General features: G+C 56.8%; 3 protein-coding genes across 6 annotated transcripts; 1 reads left to right on the top strand and 2 right to left on the bottom strand.

The window, feature by feature from the left end:
• Nucleotides 1-387: 387 nt before the first annotated feature.
• LOC107324437 (ammonium transporter Rh type B) lies at nucleotides 388-4720 on the bottom strand. 2 transcript variants are annotated; one of them, XM_015884459.2, is made up of 10 exons: nucleotides 4310-4714; nucleotides 3242-3428; nucleotides 2692-2842; nucleotides 2421-2568; nucleotides 1991-2157; nucleotides 1651-1788; nucleotides 1386-1519; nucleotides 1167-1288; nucleotides 931-1004; nucleotides 388-823 (listed from the first exon to the last, which is right to left on the bottom strand). In XM_015884459.2, exons 1-10 carry the CDS (start codon nucleotides 4482-4484, stop codon nucleotides 764-766), a joined length of 1356 nt encoding a protein of 451 aa, XP_015739945.1. In that variant the 5' UTR covers nucleotides 4485-4714; the 3' UTR covers nucleotides 388-763. The 2 variants fall into 2 exon arrangements, with proteins under 2 accessions (XP_015739945.1, XP_015739946.1); XM_015884460.2 differs by lacking the exons at nucleotides 388-823; nucleotides 931-1004 and having other exon boundaries at nucleotides 1172-1288; nucleotides 1386-1541; nucleotides 4310-4720.
• Nucleotides 4721-4761: 41 nt separating this feature from the next.
• Nucleotides 4762-8419, top strand: HAPLN2 (hyaluronan and proteoglycan link protein 2). The gene is made up of 6 exons (XM_015884461.2): nucleotides 4762-6125; nucleotides 6225-6424; nucleotides 6613-6963; nucleotides 7123-7239; nucleotides 7400-7585; nucleotides 7673-8419. Exons 2-6 carry the CDS (start codon nucleotides 6238-6240, stop codon nucleotides 7954-7956), a joined length of 1125 nt encoding a protein of 374 aa, XP_015739947.1. The 5' UTR covers nucleotides 4762-6125; nucleotides 6225-6237; the 3' UTR covers nucleotides 7957-8419.
• Nucleotides 8420-8949: 530 nt separating this feature from the next.
• Nucleotides 8950-21292, bottom strand: BCAN (brevican). Of its 3 annotated transcripts, XM_015884457.2 has the most exons (15): nucleotides 21027-21285; nucleotides 16848-16940; nucleotides 16346-16738; nucleotides 16086-16260; nucleotides 15872-15999; nucleotides 15131-15424; nucleotides 13818-14246; nucleotides 13173-13355; nucleotides 12567-12998; nucleotides 10827-10934; nucleotides 10519-10677; nucleotides 9901-9983; nucleotides 9549-9693; nucleotides 9229-9411; nucleotides 8950-9144 (listed from the first exon to the last, which is right to left on the bottom strand). In XM_015884457.2, exons 2-15 carry the CDS (start codon nucleotides 16930-16932, stop codon nucleotides 9119-9121), a joined length of 2823 nt encoding a protein of 940 aa, XP_015739943.1. In that variant the 5' UTR covers nucleotides 16933-16940; nucleotides 21027-21285; the 3' UTR covers nucleotides 8950-9118. The 3 variants fall into 3 exon arrangements, with proteins under 3 accessions (XP_015739943.1, XP_015739942.1, XP_032305080.1); XM_015884456.2 differs by having other exon boundaries at nucleotides 12567-13355; nucleotides 21027-21292; XM_032449189.1 differs by lacking the exon at nucleotides 13818-14246 and having other exon boundaries at nucleotides 21027-21284.
• Between the last annotated feature and the right edge of the window lie 154 nt (nucleotides 21293-21446).

A 21446-nucleotide genomic window follows, 5' to 3' on the forward strand; every position in this document is an offset into this window, starting at 1 on the left:
TTGGTTTGTTGTTGGTTTTTTTTCCCCCATCTCATTTCAGATCTCAGTGTATTTTCAGTGCGGTGCCAACCAGGACCACGGGGCATCCCTTTCTTAAGGGGACTGAATGACACTTTGCTGCTTTTGAATAGGGATCCTCCTGGTGCAAGGAGGTGGATGGGAGAAGGGAGGTCACCTGCATGAAGGGGACCAGGCTGTCACCAAGACCTGGCCCCGGGCTATGGCACCCTCTGGTGGCTGAGATAAAGGAGGGGTCAGAGCTAAGCATTAAATCCATGGCTTAAATGGGGACCCTGTGGCTCCCCAGTGCTGTATAGAGTGAAGAGGGGATCCTGGATGCTTTGCTTTCTTCCCTGGCAAACCGTGTGTGAATTCACAGGCAAACCCTGATGTTACAAAAGAAGACAGAGGTGTTTTAATGACGGTGGGCAAAAGGATCCATAGGAAAAAGTCTCTGCTGTTTGCCCTTCAGCTCAGTACGCCCCTTCCCAGCACAGCACCCTAAAGAAAAGCCCTCCCTGCAGCTCTTCCCTATGTCAGGTGGAGAACATGAAGGCACAGAGCAGAGCAGCACCTCTCAACCAAGCAAGGTCTGGATCTGCACCAAGCCAGGCTGTCCCTTGTTCCCACATCAAGAACCCGAATGACTTCAGCATCTCTTCGTTGTCCATCCCAATTTGCCTTGGGAAACTCATGGAGATGAGCCCGGTTGGGAACGTGGAGCTGCAGGCACTGCCTGGAACTCACCACGCTGTAGGGGTTGTCAAACGATGGTTCCTCGCTCCTCTCTGCCTGCCTGGTGGTCACATCCATCCTCATCGACCTGCACCAGCACAGAGAGGGGTGGATTGACTCAGGGGTGAAGCAGGACATAAAGCTGCCTCCCACCCGGGATTAAGGAGGGTTTCCCCTCCGAATACCCCGTTTTACCTCCCGTAGGGCTTTGCTCTCTATCTCGTTCTTCTCGGGGGGAGTCCTCAGCATCTTCGTTCTCAGGAGGGCACCTGGAGATGCGGAGAATCCTCTTGAGCTCGCACCGAGCTTCCCCTGCCATCTAGCGGCCCCAAGGCCGAGCTACGCTTCGTGGGCTCCATCTCATCGCTTTTGGTGGCTTCATTGGGTTTTTTGGGGGGGGATTTTTAATTATGCACGGGGTTGAAACTCACCCGTGATGCCTCCCCCGAAGGCAGCCAGCAGCAGGGTGACGACGAGCCCCAATAGCTGCCACTGTGCCTGCTCAGCCGTCGTGCGGCTGCCGTCGGCTACTAATGGGAAGACGAGCTCCAGCCTGCGGGGAACGAGGCCGTGGGGCTCAGCTCGAGGCCACGGGGGGGCACCGAAGTAGCCCCTATATCGGAGCAGCCCCCTGTGCCGGCTCTTCTCACCTGTCACCGAATACATCCGCCGTGGCCAACGATGCCAGCAGCGTCCCCAAGAAGGTACCAAGGATCCCCGGCAGCCCATGGACGTTGTGCACTCCACAAGTGTCCTCGGTTTTCAGCCTGGATCGTAGGATGGGCTGGGGGATGAATGGAGAGGAGCTGGGTTTGGGGTGGGGGGAGTGCTCGCCCCCACTGTTCTGGTTGAGTTAGGGATGCAGCCCCCCCTGGCTCCAAAGGTGTAGGACCTTAGTGCTACAAGGGGACTCACCGAGAGGAACCTGGAGCTGAGAAGGGAAAGCTGGCTGGCCAGGAAACCTGCTGTGAGGGCCCCAAAGGGGGTGGACAGCATCTCCCCTGCCATCCCCATCACGGCTGCGCTGGCCAAGGTGGCATCTTGAAGCTGGGCCTGAATGGAGCAGCACAGAGGGGTTGTCCTCATGGAGAACATCAGCATGGGGTTGAAGTTTAGGTTTCCATAGGGATCAAGCTGGGTTTTATCCAACCCAAGAAAGCAAACCAGCATCCCCTTGTGTTCCCTTGGACAACATCATGCTTCCTGTCCCTATAGGATGGACAGGGGCTTGGCTTTGTCTCAGGGGAGGACCTACCACCTGCAGTGTGCCCTCCTCATACAGGATGGGCCAGAGGATGACAGTGGCCAGGGTGCTTGCTGCCAGAGAGAAGTAAAGGTTCAGCACAGCCCAGGGCTCGGCGCTGTCTTGGGTTGTGGTTGCTGAGGCAAAGCTGGGCCAGAAGATCCACAGGCAAATGGTTCCTGTGGGAGGAGAGTGGGCACATGTGGGTCCTTGAGGGGAAGAACCTCTTCTTGCTAATGCCAGAGATGCACAAAGGGATAATGGCCACAATGTGAACAGCTTGGGCTGGACAGAAGGGATCCCCATAAAGGTGGAGAGTCTCCATCCTTGGAAGTCTGCAGACCTCAGTTGTATAGTGGCATGACTGCGTGTCCTAGCATTGGTGGCAGTCCTTGCCACACCGTTCCTATGACTCTGGTGTTGTAGGGCTCAAGCTCCATACCAACCACAGCAAAGACATCGGGCTGGTGCCCCACATCCTGCTGCTCTTTCTTCTTGTCCTTGTGGGGCCGGTGCAAGACGCGTGAAACCATCAAGCCAAAATAAGCACCAAAAGTGTGGATGGTCAAGGAGCCTCCACTGTCGCTTACCTGGCAAGTACAGAAAGCACCGTGAAGGGCAGGGTATGGGATCTGTGTATGGCTGAGGCAGGTCTTGATGTCAGGAGCCAAAACAGAGACCCCTGACTATTCCCTTTCTGGGGGGTGACTCACCATCAGGAAGCTCCGCAGGATGTATTCATTGCAAGCAAATAGGGGCACCTCCAGGAGAGCCATCAGCAGCATCTGGATAGGATTCACCCTGCCCAGAACAGCCCCGATGGAGATGAGGATTGCTGCGGTGCAGAAGTCAGCACTGACCATGCTGGGAAGGAGAGGTAAGGCAATGAAATGGATCCAGTACTGCAAGGGCAGGCAATGGGGAGAGTGAATGGGCTGGAGCTGAGCCTGTGTCCTGTATGTTGTGCCCTACAACCCAAACCCTGCATCTCAAACCAAACCCTGCACCCTGAGCTCCACACCTTGCTCCTGTAAGTTGAATGGGCAGCCTGAATCTTGCTGGGTCAGTGGCAAGGAGACAGCATGGCTTGGGCAAATGGGTCTCAGTGTTCCCCTAAACACTTGGCTGATGCTCAGCTATCAGCATGGTCCTCACAGCCCTCCTCCAGAGCAGAGCAATGTGTTTTACAGAGGAGGGAGCCAGTGTGCAAGGGATGGAGCTGAGCTGTGAAGCATCAGAGCAGCAGCACCATTCCTGCCTTACCTCTGCGTGCTCACATAAATCTTGCTGTTCTGGGAGAAGTAAAAGAGCCCCTGGGCCAGTATGGCCCACTGGATGGTGAAGGCCACGATGAGGAGGCTGCCAGCCACGCTGCCCACCCCATAGCGGCTGAGGAAGGCCAGTAGGAAGCCAAAGCCAAGGAGAGCTCGGAGGTGGGCATCCCGGAACCCTGGTAGGAAGCAGAGGGGGGCTATGAGGCACCAACTGGGTTTGGGTGACAGTGACCCCCCACCAGATAACTTGGGGTCTAACAAGTTTTGGGGTGTTGGAGCCTTCAGCTGATGGCAATTAGCATTCTCAACCTGCATGCCCCAGCACAGCAAGGAACTGTGTCACCTCCCAGCAGTATTTCCCACAACACCGACCCTACACATGCAGCAATCCCCATAGATGCACATGGTTTGCCCCACAGCCTGGAAGCTTTTGGGATCGGCTCATGCAAACCTGACCACACCACTAACACTGACACAGGGGTGTTTGGAGATATTACTCTGCTGCTCTGCAAACATCAGGGGTACATGGGGACCCAATGTGCATGGCAAGCAGTGCCATTGCCCCACACCTGGCAGTGATACCAAGCAGAGGATCCACATCCTGCACTGGGACGATCTTCCCTTTGCATAGCAGAGACAGGTGAGTCAGCACATAGGTGCGGGTATGTGGACGGAACTGGAAGAACTGGCCCACACCTGGCCAACCACACTGATGTTTGCATGGAGAGGGAGGGGTCCAAGAGGGGCTGAGCCCCCCCCTACAATGGCTGGGGGTAGAGCTGGGGTGGATGGTACCATGGAAGGGGCTCGGTGCCAATCTCCGGGTGCTGCCAACCCCAATGGGTGGAGTTTGCAGCCCCCTCAGTGCCAAGAGAACCTGGTCTAAGGGGGGGGGGGGCATGGCAGGCTTTCACTTCTCATGGTCCCCATGTCTGTCCCTGCTCTCTTTTAGGGGTCATGAGCACAGCAACTTCGTGCACCTATATGCTAGGAGAGTGGGGCAGGCAGAGCTGCACCCTGTGCCCACCCCCTCTCCCATAGGGGACAGGGTACTCACGGGGGTACCCCAAAGTCGGGCTGGGGTCTTTCTGGTTGCAGCTTGGTTCAGTGGAGCAGAGTTTGGAGCTCTCCGGGTTATACCGGACAAAGGTGGCGAAGAGGACGATGGTGAGAAGCTGGAGGAAGAAACACAGCCCAGAGAGGTGCAGCCTTGCAGCAGCACGCTCAGCCATGCTGCGGAGCTGCCTGCAAAGTCTGTTTGCAAACCACGCCTGCAAGGCCAATCCTGCCCGGAAAAAAACACAGGAAAATGAGGGCAAGAAGCAACCTGGAGCTGCTGGCAAAGTGGGGTTGCCCTTGGGATTGGGAAGCTGCAGCAAAGCCTTTCTTTTGCTTTTCTTTTCTTTGCTGGAGTTGTTTGTCCTGCACCGAGAAGGAAGAGGAAGAGAAAGGAGTTGACAAGTTAAGTATGGCCACTATGGGGAAGTGGCTGAGGTGCTTTGTTGGTTCAGCCAAGCTGTGATCTCATGCTGCCCAAATAAAAGGGGAGGGTGAAGGGGGGACGGATGTCGGGTAGGGATGAGTCAGGGCTGATTTTGGGTGTAGCTGCTGCTTTCATGTGGGAAAAATGCAACCACCAGGAAGCCTGACCACTGTGCTGCAGTGCTAGGAAACCTTGAGCTGGGCATTGCTGGGAGAGCTCAGGGTCTGTTTTGGGTACAGACCCTTGGGATAGATGGAGAGGAGCATCTTCTGTTGCTTTTTAGCCTGTTCTGAAGTAGCAGATCCCTGTTCCCTTCTTGCTCACAGTGGTTTGAAGTGGGGGCCCTTGGGAGCCTGCAGGGTGATTGCATTGACCAAAATGGGGCTTGGAGCAAGGGGAGCCTCCTAGAACAGGATGCACAGTTCTGTTTCCCATCCGGGTGCTGTTTTTTGCACTGTGCATGCCAAGATCGCTGTGTCCTCTGCTGGACAGACAGACAGACGGACTCTTGTCTGTGTTTGTGTGCGATGAGCTTCCTCCAGTCCTGGAGATGCACCCTGGGGGAGGGAGCTGATAAGGGAACCCAGAACACAGCCTCATTGTGTGGCCTTGTTTTGCTGCTTGCGCCATCCCAACCCCAAAGTGACAGCGGTGAAGCTTCTGCCGTGGCTTTGCAATGGGAAGGATGAGGCTGGGGGGGGGTGTCAGTGTGGGGAGACCCCCCTCAATGCTCTCCCACATCATGTCATCATCAGCCCCAGAGCCAGAGACTCCATGCAGGGAGCGTGGGTTTGATCAGAACCGATGGCTATAGGAGCAAAGAGCAGAATCTCATGGGGAGCAGCACTGAGGGGCTCTCTGCCTACGACAGGGGGGTGAGGAGCCCTGCATGGTGCTGACATTTTCCCTGCATTCCCTTACTCTTGTGGCCTGTGAATAAAGGCACGCTTGTTAGCTGGCGAGAGCTGTGTTTTGCCGAGCAGAACAATACAGAGAAAGATGCCCACAATGGGAAATTGTGCTTCCTCCTCCCCTGTGCGTTCCTCGGGGAGGTGTTAAAAAAAAAAAGAGAAAAGAAGAAAAAAAAGGAGAAGAAAACGGGAAGAGACGGGCACAGGGCAAAGAGTGAGAGCACAGAGAGCACAGCCAACACTAACCATGGGAGCAGGACGTGGGACCCTGCCCTAGGGTGGTGATGGTGACGGTGACAGCAGTGTTGGCAGGACCCAGCTGGGAGCACCCCCCGTCCTTGTGCCCCATGTCCCCTCTTCTCAGCAGCATCACAGCGCAGGTTTGAGCTTTCCAGATCCCTTCATCCTGAGATGGGGTGGCTGTGACAGAGCCAGGACGCAGGCGGTGGTGGATGGGCTCAGCAATTCCACTGGGGACGGTAAGAAGTGATGGGGACTGATGGTGGTGGTGGGAGAGGGGGCTGCTTTTGCCCAGCTCTGTGCTGGGCACCTCTCAGATTAATATGTTCATTTTACAGGGCAAACATTGAGATGGTTGCTCTCCAAGTCCCTGCTGCATCCCCCGGTCTGTCCTGCTGCATGGCCCTGACCCCTTCACTCCCCCCAGGCTTTCTCCAGTCCTTAGCTCTAAAGATGCATCGGGTTCTGCTCACATCCCTCTGGCTCCTGGCAGCATCTCCAACCTCCAGCATCTTCCAGAAGCCAACAGGGAGCCCAGGTAGGGAGCAGAGATGGGGACAGGACACTGCTGCATTGGGAGGTTTGGGCAGGGGCTGGGTTGAGCATCCTGTAGGCTGCAGCAGCAGGGAAATGAATGGGGAAGGGTTTTGAATACCAGGGTGGTGGGGAGGTGCTGAGGGGCAATGGGGCTTTGGGAGTGCCTTAAGGTGACCTGGTGCCCCACAGCCACCCCACGCCTGCAATACCTGCTGGAACCCCTGCACACCGCAGTGCACACGCAGCGGGGTGCCACAGCCACGCTGCCCTGCGTGCTACGCGCCCTGCCCCGCAACTACCGGGTGAAATGGAGCAAGGTGGAGCCAACCAACTATGGGGAAAACGTGATCATCATCACCAACGGGCTGTACCACAAGAACTATGGGCCGCTGAGCCCCCGCGTGCGCCTGCGGCACAGCCACCGCTATGACGCCTCGCTCACCATCACCGACGTGACCTTGGAGGATGAAGGACGCTACCGCTGCCAGCTGGTCAACGGGCTGGAGGATGAGAGCGTCTCACTCACACTGCACCTGGAGGGTGAGGGATGTGGGGAAGGTGGGGAGGCTCCAATGGGTCCCCATTGCAAAGCTGCTCGCTCCAGACCCCTGCTCAGCACCAAGTCTATGGGGTAAGAAGCCAAACCTGCATGGTGAGAGCGTTTCCTTCACCTTCCATCCCTCTGTCCCTGTCCTACAGGTGTTGTCTTCCCCTACCAGCCCAGCAATGGGCGCTACAGATTCAACTACCATGAAGCCAAGCGTGCATGTGAGCAGCAGGATGCCCGGCTTGCCACCTACCAGCAGCTCTACAAAGGTACCACCCTGCAGCATCTCAAATCCTCCCTCTGCCCCAAACCTGCCTTGCTGGCAGCGATGATGCTGAGGCGATCAGGCTCCCTCCCAGGCTGCCATCCCCATCTTTCCCATGCCCCACTTTGTCCCTATGGGATTCTGAGGTTCTGCCCATCCTGCAGCTTGGATGGAGGGCCTGGACTGGTGCAACGCAGGCTGGGTGCTGGATGGCACCGTGCATTACCCCATCATCAACTCACGGGAGCCATGCGGTGGCCGCCTCCTGCTGCCAGGCATCCGTAGCTATGGGGCCAAGGACAAGCAGCGGGACCACTTCGATGCCTTCTGCTTCACCTCTGCACTGCAAGGTACCTCCAGCATCCCCCAGCCCTGTGAGGTGACACTGGGGCTGCTCAGGGAGTCATCACTCTCCATTATTTCCCACCCATCTCCAGGTGAGGTCTATTTCATCCGAGGCCACCTGAGCTTCAAAGAAGCCGGGCAAGCGTGTCGCAACCACGGTGCTACCATTGCCAAAGTGGGGCAGCTCTACTCAGCGTGGAAGTTTTTGGGGTTGGATCGCTGTGACGGAGGATGGTTGGCAGATGGAAGTGTGAGATACCCCATCACCACCCCCCGGCAGCGCTGTGGGGGTCTGCCAGAGCCTGGTGTCCGCAGTTTTGGCTTCCCCAGCAAGGAGCTGCGGATCTATGGCACCTACTGCTTCACAGGGACATAGGAAGGGTGGGCAGAGGCAAAGGGGTGGCACCAGCTCTTGACACCTGAGTGGTGAGCTCGAGGTGGGACAGGGGTCTCTGGGGCATGTTGGGTGGTGCTTGCATCCTCTGATCTTCAGTAATGAGGCTGAATTTGGGGGAATTTGTGCATCCCCTCTGATGGGGCTGAATTTGGGTTGTGCATTTAACGGAGTTGATCCCTGCACTCAGAGTTTTGTAGGCATTCAAGGTTTGATGGAGAATCCAGAGCCATTTCCATGCCAGGAATTGAGGAGGTCTGGTCCAGCCCCCGGTGGGCACAGCAGGCTCCCTGAGGCCCCCAACTTCAATGCGCCCCTGGCCCAGGCCTCGCTTCCTACAGCCATGCAGACTTTGGCTGGTGCAGGCTTGCTGGAGAGCCAGGCATTAACGAGTGTGACTAATGGAGTTTCGCTTTCTCAATTAATAAAGCGACAGTAAAGCTGCCTCTAGGACTGCCTGGCCTATCAGTGAGAGGGGGGTTTGCCAAGGACTCAAGGGCTCCCCCCTCAATGTCCTGGTGTTATCAGCGTCCCTGACACTGTACTTGGGGGTTTCTGTGTTTGTGATACAGACAGTGTTTGTGTTTGGGATGCTCCTCCTTATGTCTGGGCAGCCATTGCTACGACCAGGCTGTTCCAGCATCAACCTGGTCCCCATTGTGCACCCCCCACTCCCAGTTTTGAGGCTGTGTACCTCCCACCCATGTGCTTGCTGGCACACCATCCAATTCCTTGCTTTCATCCCACAGAAGCATGGAAAGGGCTTGGGATTCATGCACCCAGGAGTGTGGCCTGTGTCCCCATCCCCATCCCACTGTCCCACTGCAAAAGGGGGGAGGCAGCAGCTTGAGGTGATGCTGCCATGTCCAAGTTGTCACCTTCTTCTGCATCCCCTCTCTCCCTCCTTGATTATGTCTCTGTTGCCATTCCAGGACTTGAACAGCCCCAAGGTGAGACACCACACGACTCATTGGCGATTCCTTTTGAGGGAGTTTATTGGAGTTTCTTTGTACAGATATAAAACAAGCAGAGGGCAGGCACACACCAGGACACCCCTCACCCTATGGTGCTGCACTGCCATCCCAGTGCCATCCCAGTGCCATCCCCATCCATTCCAGATCTGGGATCCAGGGTGGCAGCTCACTCAGTCCTCATGGTGCTGAGCCAGCCCTGGGGAGACACAAGAAGCAAAGAGTCCCACTGAAGAGCCACCCATAAGGGGAGATGTGGGGGTGCAGGGGGCTTCATGCTCACCGGGTCGGCAGGAGAGCTGGGGCCGTTCCCAAATCCCATCCTCACGGCAGCGGATGATGGGGGAGCGGCGTGGGGTGAAGCCGTACCGGCAGTGGTAGCGCATAATAGAACCGATCTCATAGTGCTGCTTTGGTTTGCCAAAGGGGTGGGCATTGCTGATGGTAGGGGGGGGTCCACACTGCACTGTGGGGTGGGAGGAGAGGGTGGACATCTTATACTGTGCTGGACCCTGCTGCCTCCCCACCAGCTCCAATCCCAACCCTAGGTGAGCTAAGAGGGGACCTTTGTTTTCCAGCTTGCTGGGGATGTACATCGCTTACCCAGCCCCATTTTGCAGGTGTAGGAGAGGTGGTAGTTGCAGGGGACATCGCTCCATTGCCCCCCATCGTGCCAAACGATGACCACGCAGTTCTCACCGGAGAGGAAGTAGCTGTCAGGCTGCCCTGGGTGCCAGTTCTCATAGAGCTGGGGAGCACAGGATGGGCTGGGGCTGTGCTGGCACTTTGCATTCAGCCCATGCCACATTGCCCCATCTCCATGCTGCTGGTTCAGACACCCCAAATCACGCTGTGCTCATGCCAGTGCCTTCAGCTGAGGCTTCAAAAAGGGATGGAGAAGGACCACGAGGTGAGGTGGGGTTGGGAATGGGGGGGGTTTGGCAGCATGGCTTACCAAGGGGCTGCCGTCGGACCACTGGAAGTCCCCCTCGATGGTGCGGTCGTTGAGGCCGATCCATTGGTACTCACGGTACTGTTCTGGGGGCAGAGGAGGGCTTGGGGAGCTCTGCCAACCCCTTGGCACCCATCAGGGCAGAGGGCTTGGGGGGGGGTCACCGAAAGAGGGCAGCAGAGCCCCAGTGTCCCCATGTCTGTCCCTGATGTCCCTGTGTCCGTTCCTACTCCTCCTGGAGCGCCCTGCTTCCCAGCTGTCCTTTCTACCAATTAATCCATCCTATTGCCCATATTCCCTTTCCTTTCCCCTTTCATTTTCCCTTTCATTTCCCCTTCCCTTCTCCTTCCCTTTCCCCTTCCCTTCTCCTTCCCTTTCCCCTTCCCTTCTCCTTTCCTTTCCCCTTCCCTTCCCCTTTCCTTTACCCTTCCCTTCCCCTTTCCTTTCCCCTTTTAAAACAATATTTGTGATGGTGTCCACCCATCCATCTGCCCTTCCCAGCAGAGGAAGAGGAACTTAGGCTCTGCCTTACCCCAAGTTTTGGCTCAGTCTTCAAGCCTCAGACCCACTGTGGAGGGATTCTGTATCCCATGCCCTGCAGGCTGGGGTGGCCCCACGTACCGTTGATGAAGTTCTGCTCCTCAGGGGTCAGGATGGTGGCCAGATGCCCCCCAAAATGCCTGCACTGCGACTCGGCGTCCTCCCAGCTCCTCCGGGTGGAGAAGTGTTTGTAACAGGCTCCCTGGAATCTGTCCCAGCTGGGGTTGCACCTCTTCAGCGCTGAACCACAGCAGGAGACAAGGGGGGGGGAGAGAGGACAGGGTCAGCACCGTGGAGCCCAGCCCCTGAGCAAGGCAAAAAGAACCCAAACAAGATTTCTGTGCACTGATGCCTGCAGGACCATGGGCTGAGTGGCCCTGTGGACTCACGTCTCTCGCAGTTGCTCCCTCCGTATCCAGGCAGGCAGAGGCAGGTGGGATGGATGCCATCCTCAATGCAGGTCCCTCCGTTCAAGCAGGGGTTGGGGATGCAGCCACCTACAAGGCATGGGCAGCCCTGCTTACTGCATGCCCCTGAGCTGCCCCTCAGCCTTCAGATGGATGCACAGTGTCTGGGGCATGGTGGCAAGCCTGGAGCCATCCCATCTTCCTGCACTGGATGGGTTTGAGGCTTTGGCATGTCCCCAGCTGGACACTGTTAGAATGTGCTGTGGATGGGAATGAGTCCTGCTGCCCCCAGAGAAGTGCAATGATGGCTCTTTTCAAGGGAGCATGAAAGGATAAACCCTTGGCATGTCCCAGACACACGTCCTCAGACTGGTGGCAAAACGAGCCTCGTGCCTGTCCCCAACCTCACTGCTGTCACCTTCAGCCTGCCCAAGGCTGATAATTCAATGGTGCCATCTCCAACCTGCAAAACCAGCACCAGCCTGTTCCGGTCATTAAGACACACAGTCATTAATCCGTCCCCAGCTTAAGAATGTAATTAAGGGCTGTCACCAGCGCCGGCAGCACAGGGAGTGCAAGTCCTTGGCACTATCCAATGGCCCTGTGCCCTCCCTTGCCCCAGACAGCATCACCTCCCTGACTGCAGGGACACGTGGACATCTCCAGTGGACTGTAGCAGGGTGAGAAATGAGCTATTTAAGGCTTGGGCACGTCTGGCTCTTTGGGAGCACATTTCTTCTTGCCAGGACATACACATCCACATTGCAAGGTGCTGAGCAGCACCCATGCTTTGGGGGTGAAGGAAGGACCCCTAATGAGGTTGTCCCACAGGGACAAGAGGCAGCAAGATGGGCATGGGTTCGATTGCAGAGCTGAGAGCATCCCGACTTAGGAGCCAAGAGGAATTTTGTCTTGGGGTCAATGCTCATGCACCCACCACCCTCCTGCAGCAAGTGGGCTCCATCTCAGCCCCCTGGTGCTCCCCTTGAGGCAACGCACCCCCAAAACACCCACCACCCCACAGCTCTGCACGGCGTTCAGCTGCGTGCACCATAGGGATGCTCCAGGGACAGCTCACAACATGCTCAACCCCAAAGGTCTTCATCCCTCTGGGGCCTGGGGGGGGGGATTAGTTCGTCAGTGGGGATGCGAGCGAGGCAGCGGGCGCAAGGATGAAGGGAAGAGCTAGCCAAGGTGCGTGTTCTAGAAAGCTTTTAATTCCCTTTATTAGTACCACTGTTAGTCAGAGGAGGGTTTGGGGCCTTCTTTTGAGAGATTTGTTTCTTATTTGTTTTTTTCTTTTCATGGAAACAGTCATTAAAACACTTCACAGAAGTAGAAGAGAATTAAGTGCATGCATAGCTCAGACCAATTTGTTTGACAAATATGTGCTTCTCCGGACCTTTAACCTTCCCTTACCCAGCCGAAGAGAGGAGGAAAGAGAGAGAGAGGAGAGACAGACAGACAGAAGGACGGACAGACAAGAGGAAAGCACAGTGCAAAGGAAAGGTGCTGCTGCTTTCTATTGCCAATGTGCAGCCAGGATCGCTGCCCCAAGTGCAAAAGTGACACAGTGCAGGGGACCCCCGGCCAAACTTGCACCTGCACCCAGGCTGGCACGCTCTGTAGGCAGGGCAGGCAATGGGGTGGCCGAGCTGGGTGCTGGGGACAGCTTGGGGGGCCCAGCATGGGGAGAGGTGAGGCCATCCCTGTGGGTCCCACCTGGTTCTCCTGGAACGGCTGCAAGGAAACCCTCCACGGTTGCAACAGAGGGCATCGGATGCTCTTCTTCATCCTCCTCCTCTTCCTCATCCTCTTCTTCCTCTGAAGATGCAGCGGGCATCCCGCTATCAGTGCTTGGGGTTTGCAGTGCATCGCTGCTGCCGGGTACCTCTGCGTGCCATGGGGTGACCGCCGTTGCTTGGGCTGTGCCCCCATCCCCTGGTGCTGTGGGTGAGGAGAGCCATGGGGCCCCCGACTGCTCCTCTCCATCATCCTGAAGCTGTGGTGGTGCAGGGGGCAGCGGGGATGCCCCATGGTTTTCAGTCACATCTCCTGATAGCTCGGGGTCCTCAGCAGCCCCCGCAGTGTGGATGGGGGTGCTGCCCCCCCCGGTCCCACTGCTGCCTGTAGAGGGACGTGGCTCTTGGCTATCTGTCGAAGTGACAAAAGTGATGCGGGTCGGAGGTGTCACCTGGCTGTCCCTGTGCCCAGATGCCCTGCTGTTGTGGGCTGGATGCCCCACAGCTTCCCACAGCTGGACGGGGAGGCACGTGGGGACCACGAAGCCGGGTGGTCGGGGATGCCCATTGGGTGGCTCTGTGTCACCTGCTGTGGCCTCTGCTGGGGACAGGGCGTCATTGGGTCCTTCTGTGCCAACCAAGAGTGTCTGCACGTTCTGCTTCATGGGCTCTCCAGGCTCTTGCCCTCTGCCAGGACTCTCTGCTGCTGTGTTCCCGAAGTCCTCACCCAGCACAGAGCCCAGAGGCCACTTCAGCGCTGCTCCATCCTCTGCAAGGGGCAAGGAAAGGCAGTGAGACACCCACACCAGGAGCCAGCCAGGAACTAGGCACCAGCACTGCCAGCAATGAGCAGAGCTGAATGGGAAACATCAGCACAATGATGTCTGAGGAGACAGAAACAGCCCCAAGTTCAGTGATGCTTCCCCTTCTGAACCAGCCCCATGCTCCAGCTTGGCCATTGCATTCTCCTGTCCCACAGTATGTCTGTGCTTGGCCCCTTTGCCACCTCTTGGCACCAATACAGCATGGTCTGGCATTGATCCTGTCCACTGCACCCTACTGTCCTGGCTACAGGACAGACAGACAAACAACTACATGGCAAGAACAGACCACCACACCACAACACCGACACCCTGACCATGGTTGCACCCTTGGTGAGATGGCACTTGGTCTGTGCCTGCATCCCTGCTGCTGCTCTCTGTGCCCCAGCCCTGAGCACTGCTGGACCTACCCGTATGGGACGGCTCTTGCCTGGCTTCTGTGCACCTTCCACCTGCCCCTGCTGCCCCATCCTGGTCTGCAGGGGATGGGCTGCCTGGTTGTACAGCACAGCTACGCGGGACGCCTGCCTTGGGGACAGCTGGGGCTGTGGGGAAAGGGGTGGCCGAGGATGGGTGACGTCCTCGCGCTGAGGACGAGGAGGAATCTATTATGGGGTGCCGGGTGTCTTCAGGGGACAGGCTTGGCTTTTCCAGCTCAGCATCAGCCGCGTCCTTAAAGAAAGGGACGGCGTATATAGCCCCTCGCGACTCAATCTCCACTTGCGCTTTGGGCAGCTGCAGCTCCTCCAGCTTTTCTGCCACTGTAACAATCTCCTGGAGGCCCTCGGGCTCTCTGGCTTGATATTTTCCTGCAGCCTCAGGGAAAGAGTTTGTCCCTTCTGTGGGCAGAAAGAAAGTGGGGTATTACTGCCTTGTCCTGGCCCCGCGGCAGCTGGGAACAACCTGGGGGACCCCTGTGCCTTGGCTGAGCCGGGTTGTTAGTGGGTTATGCAGTAGGGCACTGTGAGATGGGTCCATCCTGCCTGGCTCTATCCAGTGGGGAATCCACTGAGAAATGGGGAAACTGAGGCACAGAGGCATGCAGCAGATGGTTGGTGGGAGCACAAGCCCCAGGGGATGCTCAGATAAGTGGGAATGGGAAGAATCTGTGCCTCGGTCCTCACATACATACCCTGGTGTGCAGGGTGCCCTGAGCACCCAGTAGCTCACTGCCTCTATTTCATGTCCTATCCATGGTTATACATAGACCATACAGTCCTGGCAGGCTGTGCCCAGCAGCCCACAGAGAGCCCCAAAATGCTTTCAGCATCCACATAGGGGCAAACTGTCCTGGAGCTGTGGTCCTGCAGCCAGCTCGGCCCCAAGGTGATGGCTCACAGCATCCCCCAGAGCCACCCTGAGCTCATAGAGCACCACTGGGATGTCCCTGCCTTACTGTGCTACAGCAGCATGCAGTACTGCAGCCAACCCATGCGCTATGCAGACCATGCAGAGCATCCATCCTCTATCACAATGCATCAGCATGCAGCGTTGAAATCATGCGGGTTATTCCTCCCCTATGGAGATATATTGGCATGCAACATCGAGCTCATGCAAAGCATCCCTGTGCTGAGTCAGCATGCTCTACTGCAGCTGTGCTGAACACCCTTGTTCCAACAGTGATAGGTTGGCACGGCGAGCACGTAGGGATCTCTATTCAATCCCTGCTTCGTGCACCCCAGAGCTCAACACTAAACCTTGGGGCCTCGGTGCCCCTGGTTACCTCGGAAGCAGTAAGCATCGTATCTGCTCTGGGCATCAGGGAATCCCGTCTGGTTTCGAAACTGGAAGATGGTTTTAACACCCGGCAGGGCTCCTCCACAACGTTCCCGAGGGGTGACGATGGGATATCGGACGCTGCCATCAGCCAACCAGCCCGGGTTGCAGGCATCCAACCCTGCACTCCAGGCTGCATATAAGTGCCCTGTGCTGGCCAGCACTGCACCCTGAGCCCGGCAATGTGCCACAGCCTCCTCCAAGGTAAACTTATCCGGGGCTGTCTCCAAAAATATTTCTCCTGCAATGAAAGGAAGGAAAGAGGCATCAGGAGGTGGCTCAGGGATGGGGAGAGGGGTGGATGTGGGTCTGTACTTGCACATGGAGCACTTTGCATTGAGCCACCTGCTCAGCTCTGCTGAGCTCTGCCCATAGCTCGCTGCACAGGCAAAAGTGACTGATGCAGGTGCTGCTGATTCCACCTGGCAGTGAATTCTATGCCACGTAGAATGAATGAGCTGTATGGTATCAGGTATGGGACACACAGCACCAGGTTAGCAGTGCTCCCCAAGCAATGGGAAGCATCAGTGGTTTGCTGCGGCAGGTCAGCAAGGCAGCTCTTTAAAGGGCTGCAGAGGAGCAAGTCTGTGCCCTCTATGGAGCAGTGCACATTTGGGACATTGCTAAGGGAACTGGGTGACAGAGCTGGGCTGTGAAAAGGAGGTTGGACATGAAGCACCACAGGCACCTGGCACGTCCTCAGCATAACAGTACACGTCGTACATGTCCTCTGGGTCCACCACACCGTAGTTCCTGACCCCAGGGAAGCCATTCATGTCTCCATAGCACGCCTCACGGGGAGTGTGGATGGGGTACCTGGCAAAGCAGAGGGGAAGAATGGTGGTGGGGCTGAAGGGTGGCACAAGGGGTGTCAGTGGGTGATGGAAACACGCCATGCTCACCTGACAGTCTGGTCAGCGATCCAGCCAGCATCACACTGCTCATAGCCACCCAGATAGGCAGCCTGCAGCTGCTCAGGGGTGGCAATGCTGGCACTGATGGCAGTGCACGCCTCCTGAGCCTCAGCAAAAGTATAGGTGTAACGTGTGGAACCCCCACGGTAGTGAAACACCACCCCTGTAAGGAGACACATGGTGAGGAGCCAGGAGAGAAAATCCAGGCAGGTTCCCCCAGACCATCCTGCTCCCCTTCCTGTGTATACCTTTAACTCTGAGCTCCAGGATGTCGTGGCCATCCTCAATGCCATGCTGCACATCACAGCGGTAGATCCCCGAGTCGTTGGGGCGCAGCTCGGTGAGCAGCAAAGAGGCGTCAGTGTAATGCTGCTGGAAGACGGGCAAGGAGGCACGGAGGCGGTAGTCCTCACTCACCTTCACCCTTTCCCCCCGTGCTACCAAGATCTCTGCTTCCCTGCCTTCAGAGATAAAGGTCCACTTGACCCGGGGGGCTCCCAGCACTGCCCGGCGCCCCATTGTGCTGGCAGTGGGAAGGGGTGCGAGGTAGGTGATGAAGCAGGGGATGGTGACGTCCCCTGCCAGCACAGCGTGCAGGGCTGGGTGACGTGGGATGGACACCTGAAGGGCCTTGAGGTCATCTGGGGGGAGAAGAGCAGAGCAGTGAGAGGGGCTGGCACAAGACCCCCCCTTCCCAACTAGGTATTGGCTACAGAGTGAGGATAATGAGCACAGCTGAGGCTGTATTACCTGTGACATCCTCAGGGCTGAGCACCTCCGGGACCACTGTGGGGGCAAGTGCCCAGAGCAGCAGCAATGGGAGGACTGAGACCATCCTGTACCCTGCAAAGGGGGGACAAAAGTCCAGCAGAGGGCTTGAAGTGGAAAGAAGCAGCTCCCTCCAGCTCTCTGCATGAGGGAGGACTGGGAGAGACTGGTGCCTGCATGCACGAGGTGATGCACAAAGGCACTGGGGTTAGAGCATGCAGCCAGCAAGAACAGCAGAAAGGGGAGAGAGCAGAATGAAGTGTGCAGATTTCCCCTGGAGAATGGGAGGACTGCAGTGCCTCAGCTCAGTGCCCAGGGTCCAATCCAACCCCAGGGAGAGGGGTCCTCTGGGGACAGCAGATCTGAGTACAGCATGGAAAGACTGAGAGCACAGCCAGGCTGAAGGCGATGCCAGAGCTGGGCTGCATATCTGGAGACACCGCAGTCAGAAACCTCAGAGGGGATTGCAATAGCTGGTGTCGAGCAGGGTTGAAGGAATGAGCCACTGAGCCCTGGCTCATGATGTGAGAGTGTGAGTGCGTGCATGCAAGCTGGGCTTTTGGGTGTGCATGCAGGCATGTGCATGCATTGCAGCTTGTATGTGTGTTGCAGCATGTGTGCACACATACATATGCATGTGTTTGTGTGTGTGCTTTCACACGTGTGGCCAGTGGGGTTCAGTCAGAGATGGGGATGCTGAGGGTGCACAAAGCACGGGGTGGTGGGGGAGGGATGGAGCAGGAGGGATGGAGCTCCTCGTTGCCATTCAGCTCACGCCGGAGGTTTCCCTCGCACAGGCTGGGAAAACCAGGGCTGAGCAAAGCAGTCATTATGTCCCAGGTCTCTCTCAAGTCTGCCTGGCACAAAGGACTCTCCCCCGCCGGCTGAGGAGCAGCAGTGAAAGGAGAGCCCAGCAGCTAGCACGGCTGTCACCAACCCCATAGAGCAGCACAGGGGACACTGGGGATGTCACGGAGGAGTTCCAGCCATCTGGAGAGGACACCAGGGATACAGAGAGGTCCCTGCATGGTGCATGGCTCTGCAGGATAGTGTGGCCCCATGCACTCCTCTATAGGGCCCCGTTGGGGCTCGGTGATTTCCTCAGCCCTGAGCTGGTGTGCAGCGACCCTGAGCCTCAGAGCTCCTTTGTAATTTATGAGCTCTTTGTGCTGCATTGATTTTGGCAGCCACTGAAGCAGATTTGGCACCTCTGTGGTGAGCTCTGGCCCAGGCTGAGGGCTGCCAGGGCCAGGCTGAAGGAAGGCTGTCCTGGAACTGCATCTGTCTGCAAAGGATGCTCTGAGAAGCTCATGGGGCCAATGCACCATGGAGTGGTGTGAATCAGCCCAAGAACCACAAGCAAACAGCTCTCAGCACTATGCAATACACCTCCTAGCACCATGCACCGTGCTTGCACAGCCCTTGGGACCACACATTCTGGATATACAACTCCTAGCACCATGCAACATGGATATACGGCCCTGAGCTACATGCACCATGCATGCACAGGCCCTAGCACCACACATATACAACCCCTAATACCATGATCTGTGGATATGCAGCTTCTAGCATCATGCACTATGGATATACAGCATGCACCATGCATGGACAGCCCCTAGCACCACACACCACACATCCATCCCTTCCTATCCAGGACATGATGATCAGTGCTGCCAACACCAAGTTGAGGGCTTTCCAATTCAACCTCACAAAGCAGAGTAAGGGACAGTCCCTGCTGCAGTGTGGGGCTGGCAATGACCCCTGGTGTGGTGGAGCGAGGCAGTTTTTGTCCCAGACTCTTTTCATCCTGTCCCCCAGGCGCCGCAGTGATGCAAGCAGTGAGCAGCAATGAAACCTCAGTAGGAAATTCAGGGGATTAAAGCTGCATGAGTGCCCACCCGTAGCTTGGACACCCAACACATTGAGACCAAGGACTCCATAGGGGTTAAACCCAGCTCACTCTGCCCACCAGAGTCCCATGATAGCGGGACTTTCAGGCGTCGCCGTTTGAGGTTTGGGGTTTGGGGTTGGCTATGTATTTTTTTCCTATTATTTGCCACAAATGGAATTCTATGTATTTTTTAGCCCTCGCAAGGGAAAGGCTGGGAGAAGGAGCAGCTAAAGGGAAAGTGGGAAGTGGGGAGCAGGACTGGGTTAGCTCTGAGCCACGGGGATGGGTGGGATGCTCATGCACACGCTGTCTGCCTCTATTTCCCTGGGAAACCAGGTGGAAAATGAGCTGAGGTATTTTGGGACGAGAGCAATCTTTCTTTTTCTTCCTCCTCTCAGCTCACCCTAAGCCACAGCAAAGCACGAGTGATACTACAAGCAGGGGTCCCAAGCCCCTTCCTCTCCACGCCATCACAGCTGTCCCATCCCCATGCAAAGCCCCCTCTGTCCCTGCACATAACAACTTTGTCCCTGCTCCCAAGGTGCCCTGCCAGCCCATAGCGCAGCTGATCAGCGGCTTTCCAGGGATGCTCAGCTGCAGAATGAGTCAGCAGCCACAGGCAGAGCCTGGCCCCGCTCCAGTCTGCCCTGTCCCCCCCCCCCCCCCCAGCTCCAGGCTGCAGGTGCCCCAATATATCCCATGCACGTGCCTGTCCCCCTCTGATCCTATCCCCTCCTTGCTGCAATCTGCCCCTGCTTCCTATATCACCAACAACACAGGGGGACCCACCATACTAATTGGAGGGGGGGTCACAGCAGTGAGCCCCCCATGTGATGAGCACAGGGGATGCTGCAGGAAGCACCCAGCAGCCTCTTGGCAGCAGCTGCTGGCACAGTATAAAGGGCCGGAAGCAGGTGGGAAGGGGAGGGGGTAGGGGGGGTCCTTTGGCTGCCAGAGCTGCTCAACCCCCCCCTCAACCCATGTTGGAGAAAGGGGCTCCTTATTGCTGGGCCTGGATGTGCCCCCACTGCACAGGGAGGAGCTGTGTCCCATCCCCAAAGCCTTGTGGAAGTGCAAAGAGTAGAGCTGGGCTGGTGGAACCCCACAGAGGAACCCCACAGCCAATTGGGCATAATACACACATCCATGGAGCTCTGCACACCTACACATTGCTGCAGGTATCTGGTGGGGAGACAGAGGCGTGGATTGGGATGAGGTGGAAGAGAAAGTGCCCCAGATTTTGGCAGCACAGCCCCTCCAATCCACCTTCCAAGCATAAAATCACAGCACTCCAAGGAACCTCTCAGGGTCCCAGTTTGCCCAGTCCAAACCTATTCCCTGCAAAGCAAACTGAAATGCCCTGAGTACTCAGTAAACCCTGGATTGAGCCCCTCATGCAGAGAGGTACCGGAGCAAAGGGGAAGAAGGGGTCTTTCCCACCCCTCCATCAGCTGAAGAAACAGCAACAGGTTCTGGGTCTGCTTGGGCTCTTCCCAGCTGGGGATCAATGAGGGCTCAATCAGATGCTCAAGGGGAGCACCTCCATCCCAGAGACAAAACACTGTGTCTGCAGGAGGGCAGGGGTTGTACATCAAAATGCCCCAGCCCTGGGCACACACACATTCTGGGTTTGTTCAGCAGGGAAAAGCAATGAAAAAAACCCAACAGAACGTTCCCTTTCTTTTATTTCCCAGCCCTTCTTGCCCCTCTTGAGACACCAGCAGGTCGGGGGAAAAGAGCTGAGAGCCAATAGGAAAATCCTGTGATGCTTCCCCTCATCCCTGTGGTATGGGGCAACTTCAGCCCCTATGCTTGAACCCCTTCCCTACAATTCTATGCCTCATTTTCCCTTCCTGGTGCTGTCCTGTCCCGATTGCATCCTCCTTAGCACAAGGACCTGTCCCTGGTGGCAGAGCAAGGAATGGGCTCCATGCTGGGACTTTCAAGCCCCCATCCTCACTAGCATCAATCCCAAAGTCACTTTCCCACCTCAGTCCCCAAGCAACCCCCCCTCCCCCTCCCCATTCCTGCTCTGCAGAGCCGGCGCCACCAGAAAGAAACTTGCAGAGCACTGCCAAGGACAAAGCAGGGACCGGTGGAAGCATCCCTCCTGTACATCCAGGTCACCCCCAGCAAACAGGGAGAGCTATGCCCACCCTCCCCCCACACCATCTCCCCTCTTTACTTTCTGCTGGCACAGAGGTGATACGAGATATGGCAATGAATAGCGCATTACAGCACCCGCAGGAGGGGTTCTCCCCATATCCCACCTTGCTGACGATGCGGGCCGGGGTCCCCAGGGGCCCGGCGTGGGGCTGAGCTGAGGTTTCTCTTGGGTAGAAGTAGGCAGCAGGTTGGCAGCAAGGCTGGGAGTCAGCTGCACCGGGCATAAGTGCAGGCACCGAAAGGAGTCCTCTGTGTGTGTCCGTGTCCGCGTCTCTCTCTCTCTCTCTTTCTTTTTTTTACCCTTAATCCTTCCTCTTTCCCTCCTCCTTTTATATTTTATTCCATCCCCTAAGTAAAAGCAAAAAAAAATTATTACCGTGTTGGCAGAGCTCGTTGTCCCTCCCCGTCCCTCCCCCCCTGGCAAAGGCAGCACGAGACCCGCGACGCGGCTGCTCCAGCTGGGCACCGTGTTAACCCAATGCAGCAGAGCAGAGCAGCTGGGAAGGGACACTCTATATTATATA

Source organism: Coturnix japonica, chromosome 25 (genome assembly GCF_001577835.2).
Source record: "Coturnix japonica isolate 7356 chromosome 25, Coturnix japonica 2.1, whole genome shotgun sequence".
NCBI lineage: Eukaryota > Metazoa > Chordata > Aves > Galliformes > Phasianidae > Coturnix > Coturnix japonica.

What these genes read in the sequence shown, in the direction of transcription:
- LOC107324437 (XM_015884459.2), bottom strand. Translation starts at nt 4,484, where the DNA reads ATGGCTGAGCGTGCTGCTGCAAGGCTGCACCTCTCTGGGCTGTGTTTC. An exon ending in TCCTGCGGAGCTTCCTGATG is followed by an intron (nt 2,569 to 2,691) that starts GTGAGTCACCCC and finishes TGTACTTGCCAG; the next exon opens with GTAAGCGACAGTGGAGGCTC. An exon ending in GCGGATGTATTCGGTGACAG is followed by an intron (nt 1,289 to 1,385) that starts GTGAGAAGAGCC and finishes CGTTCCCCGCAG; the next exon opens with GCTGGAGCTCGTCTTCCCAT.
- HAPLN2 (XM_015884461.2), top strand. Translation starts at nt 6,238, where the DNA reads ATGGTTGCTCTCCAAGTCCCTGCTGCATCCCCCGGTCTGTCCTGCTGC. An exon ending in GAAGCCAACAGGGAGCCCAG is followed by an intron (nt 6,425 to 6,612) that starts GTAGGGAGCAGA and finishes GGTGCCCCACAG; the next exon opens with CCACCCCACGCCTGCAATAC. An exon ending in ACTCACACTGCACCTGGAGG is followed by an intron (nt 6,964 to 7,122) that starts GTGAGGGATGTG and finishes CCTGTCCTACAG; the next exon opens with GTGTTGTCTTCCCCTACCAG.
- BCAN (XM_015884456.2), bottom strand. Translation starts at nt 16,932, where the DNA reads ATGGTCTCAGTCCTCCCATTGCTGCTGCTCTGGGCACTTGCCCCCACA. An exon ending in GGTCCGACGGCAGCCCCTTG is followed by an intron (nt 9,694 to 9,900) that starts GTAAGCCATGCT and finishes TGTGCTCCCCAG; the next exon opens with CTCTATGAGAACTGGCACCC. An exon ending in CACCTGCAAAATGGGGCTGG is followed by an intron (nt 9,412 to 9,548) that starts GTAAGCGATGTA and finishes CCCACCCCACAG; the next exon opens with TGCAGTGTGGACCCCCCCCT.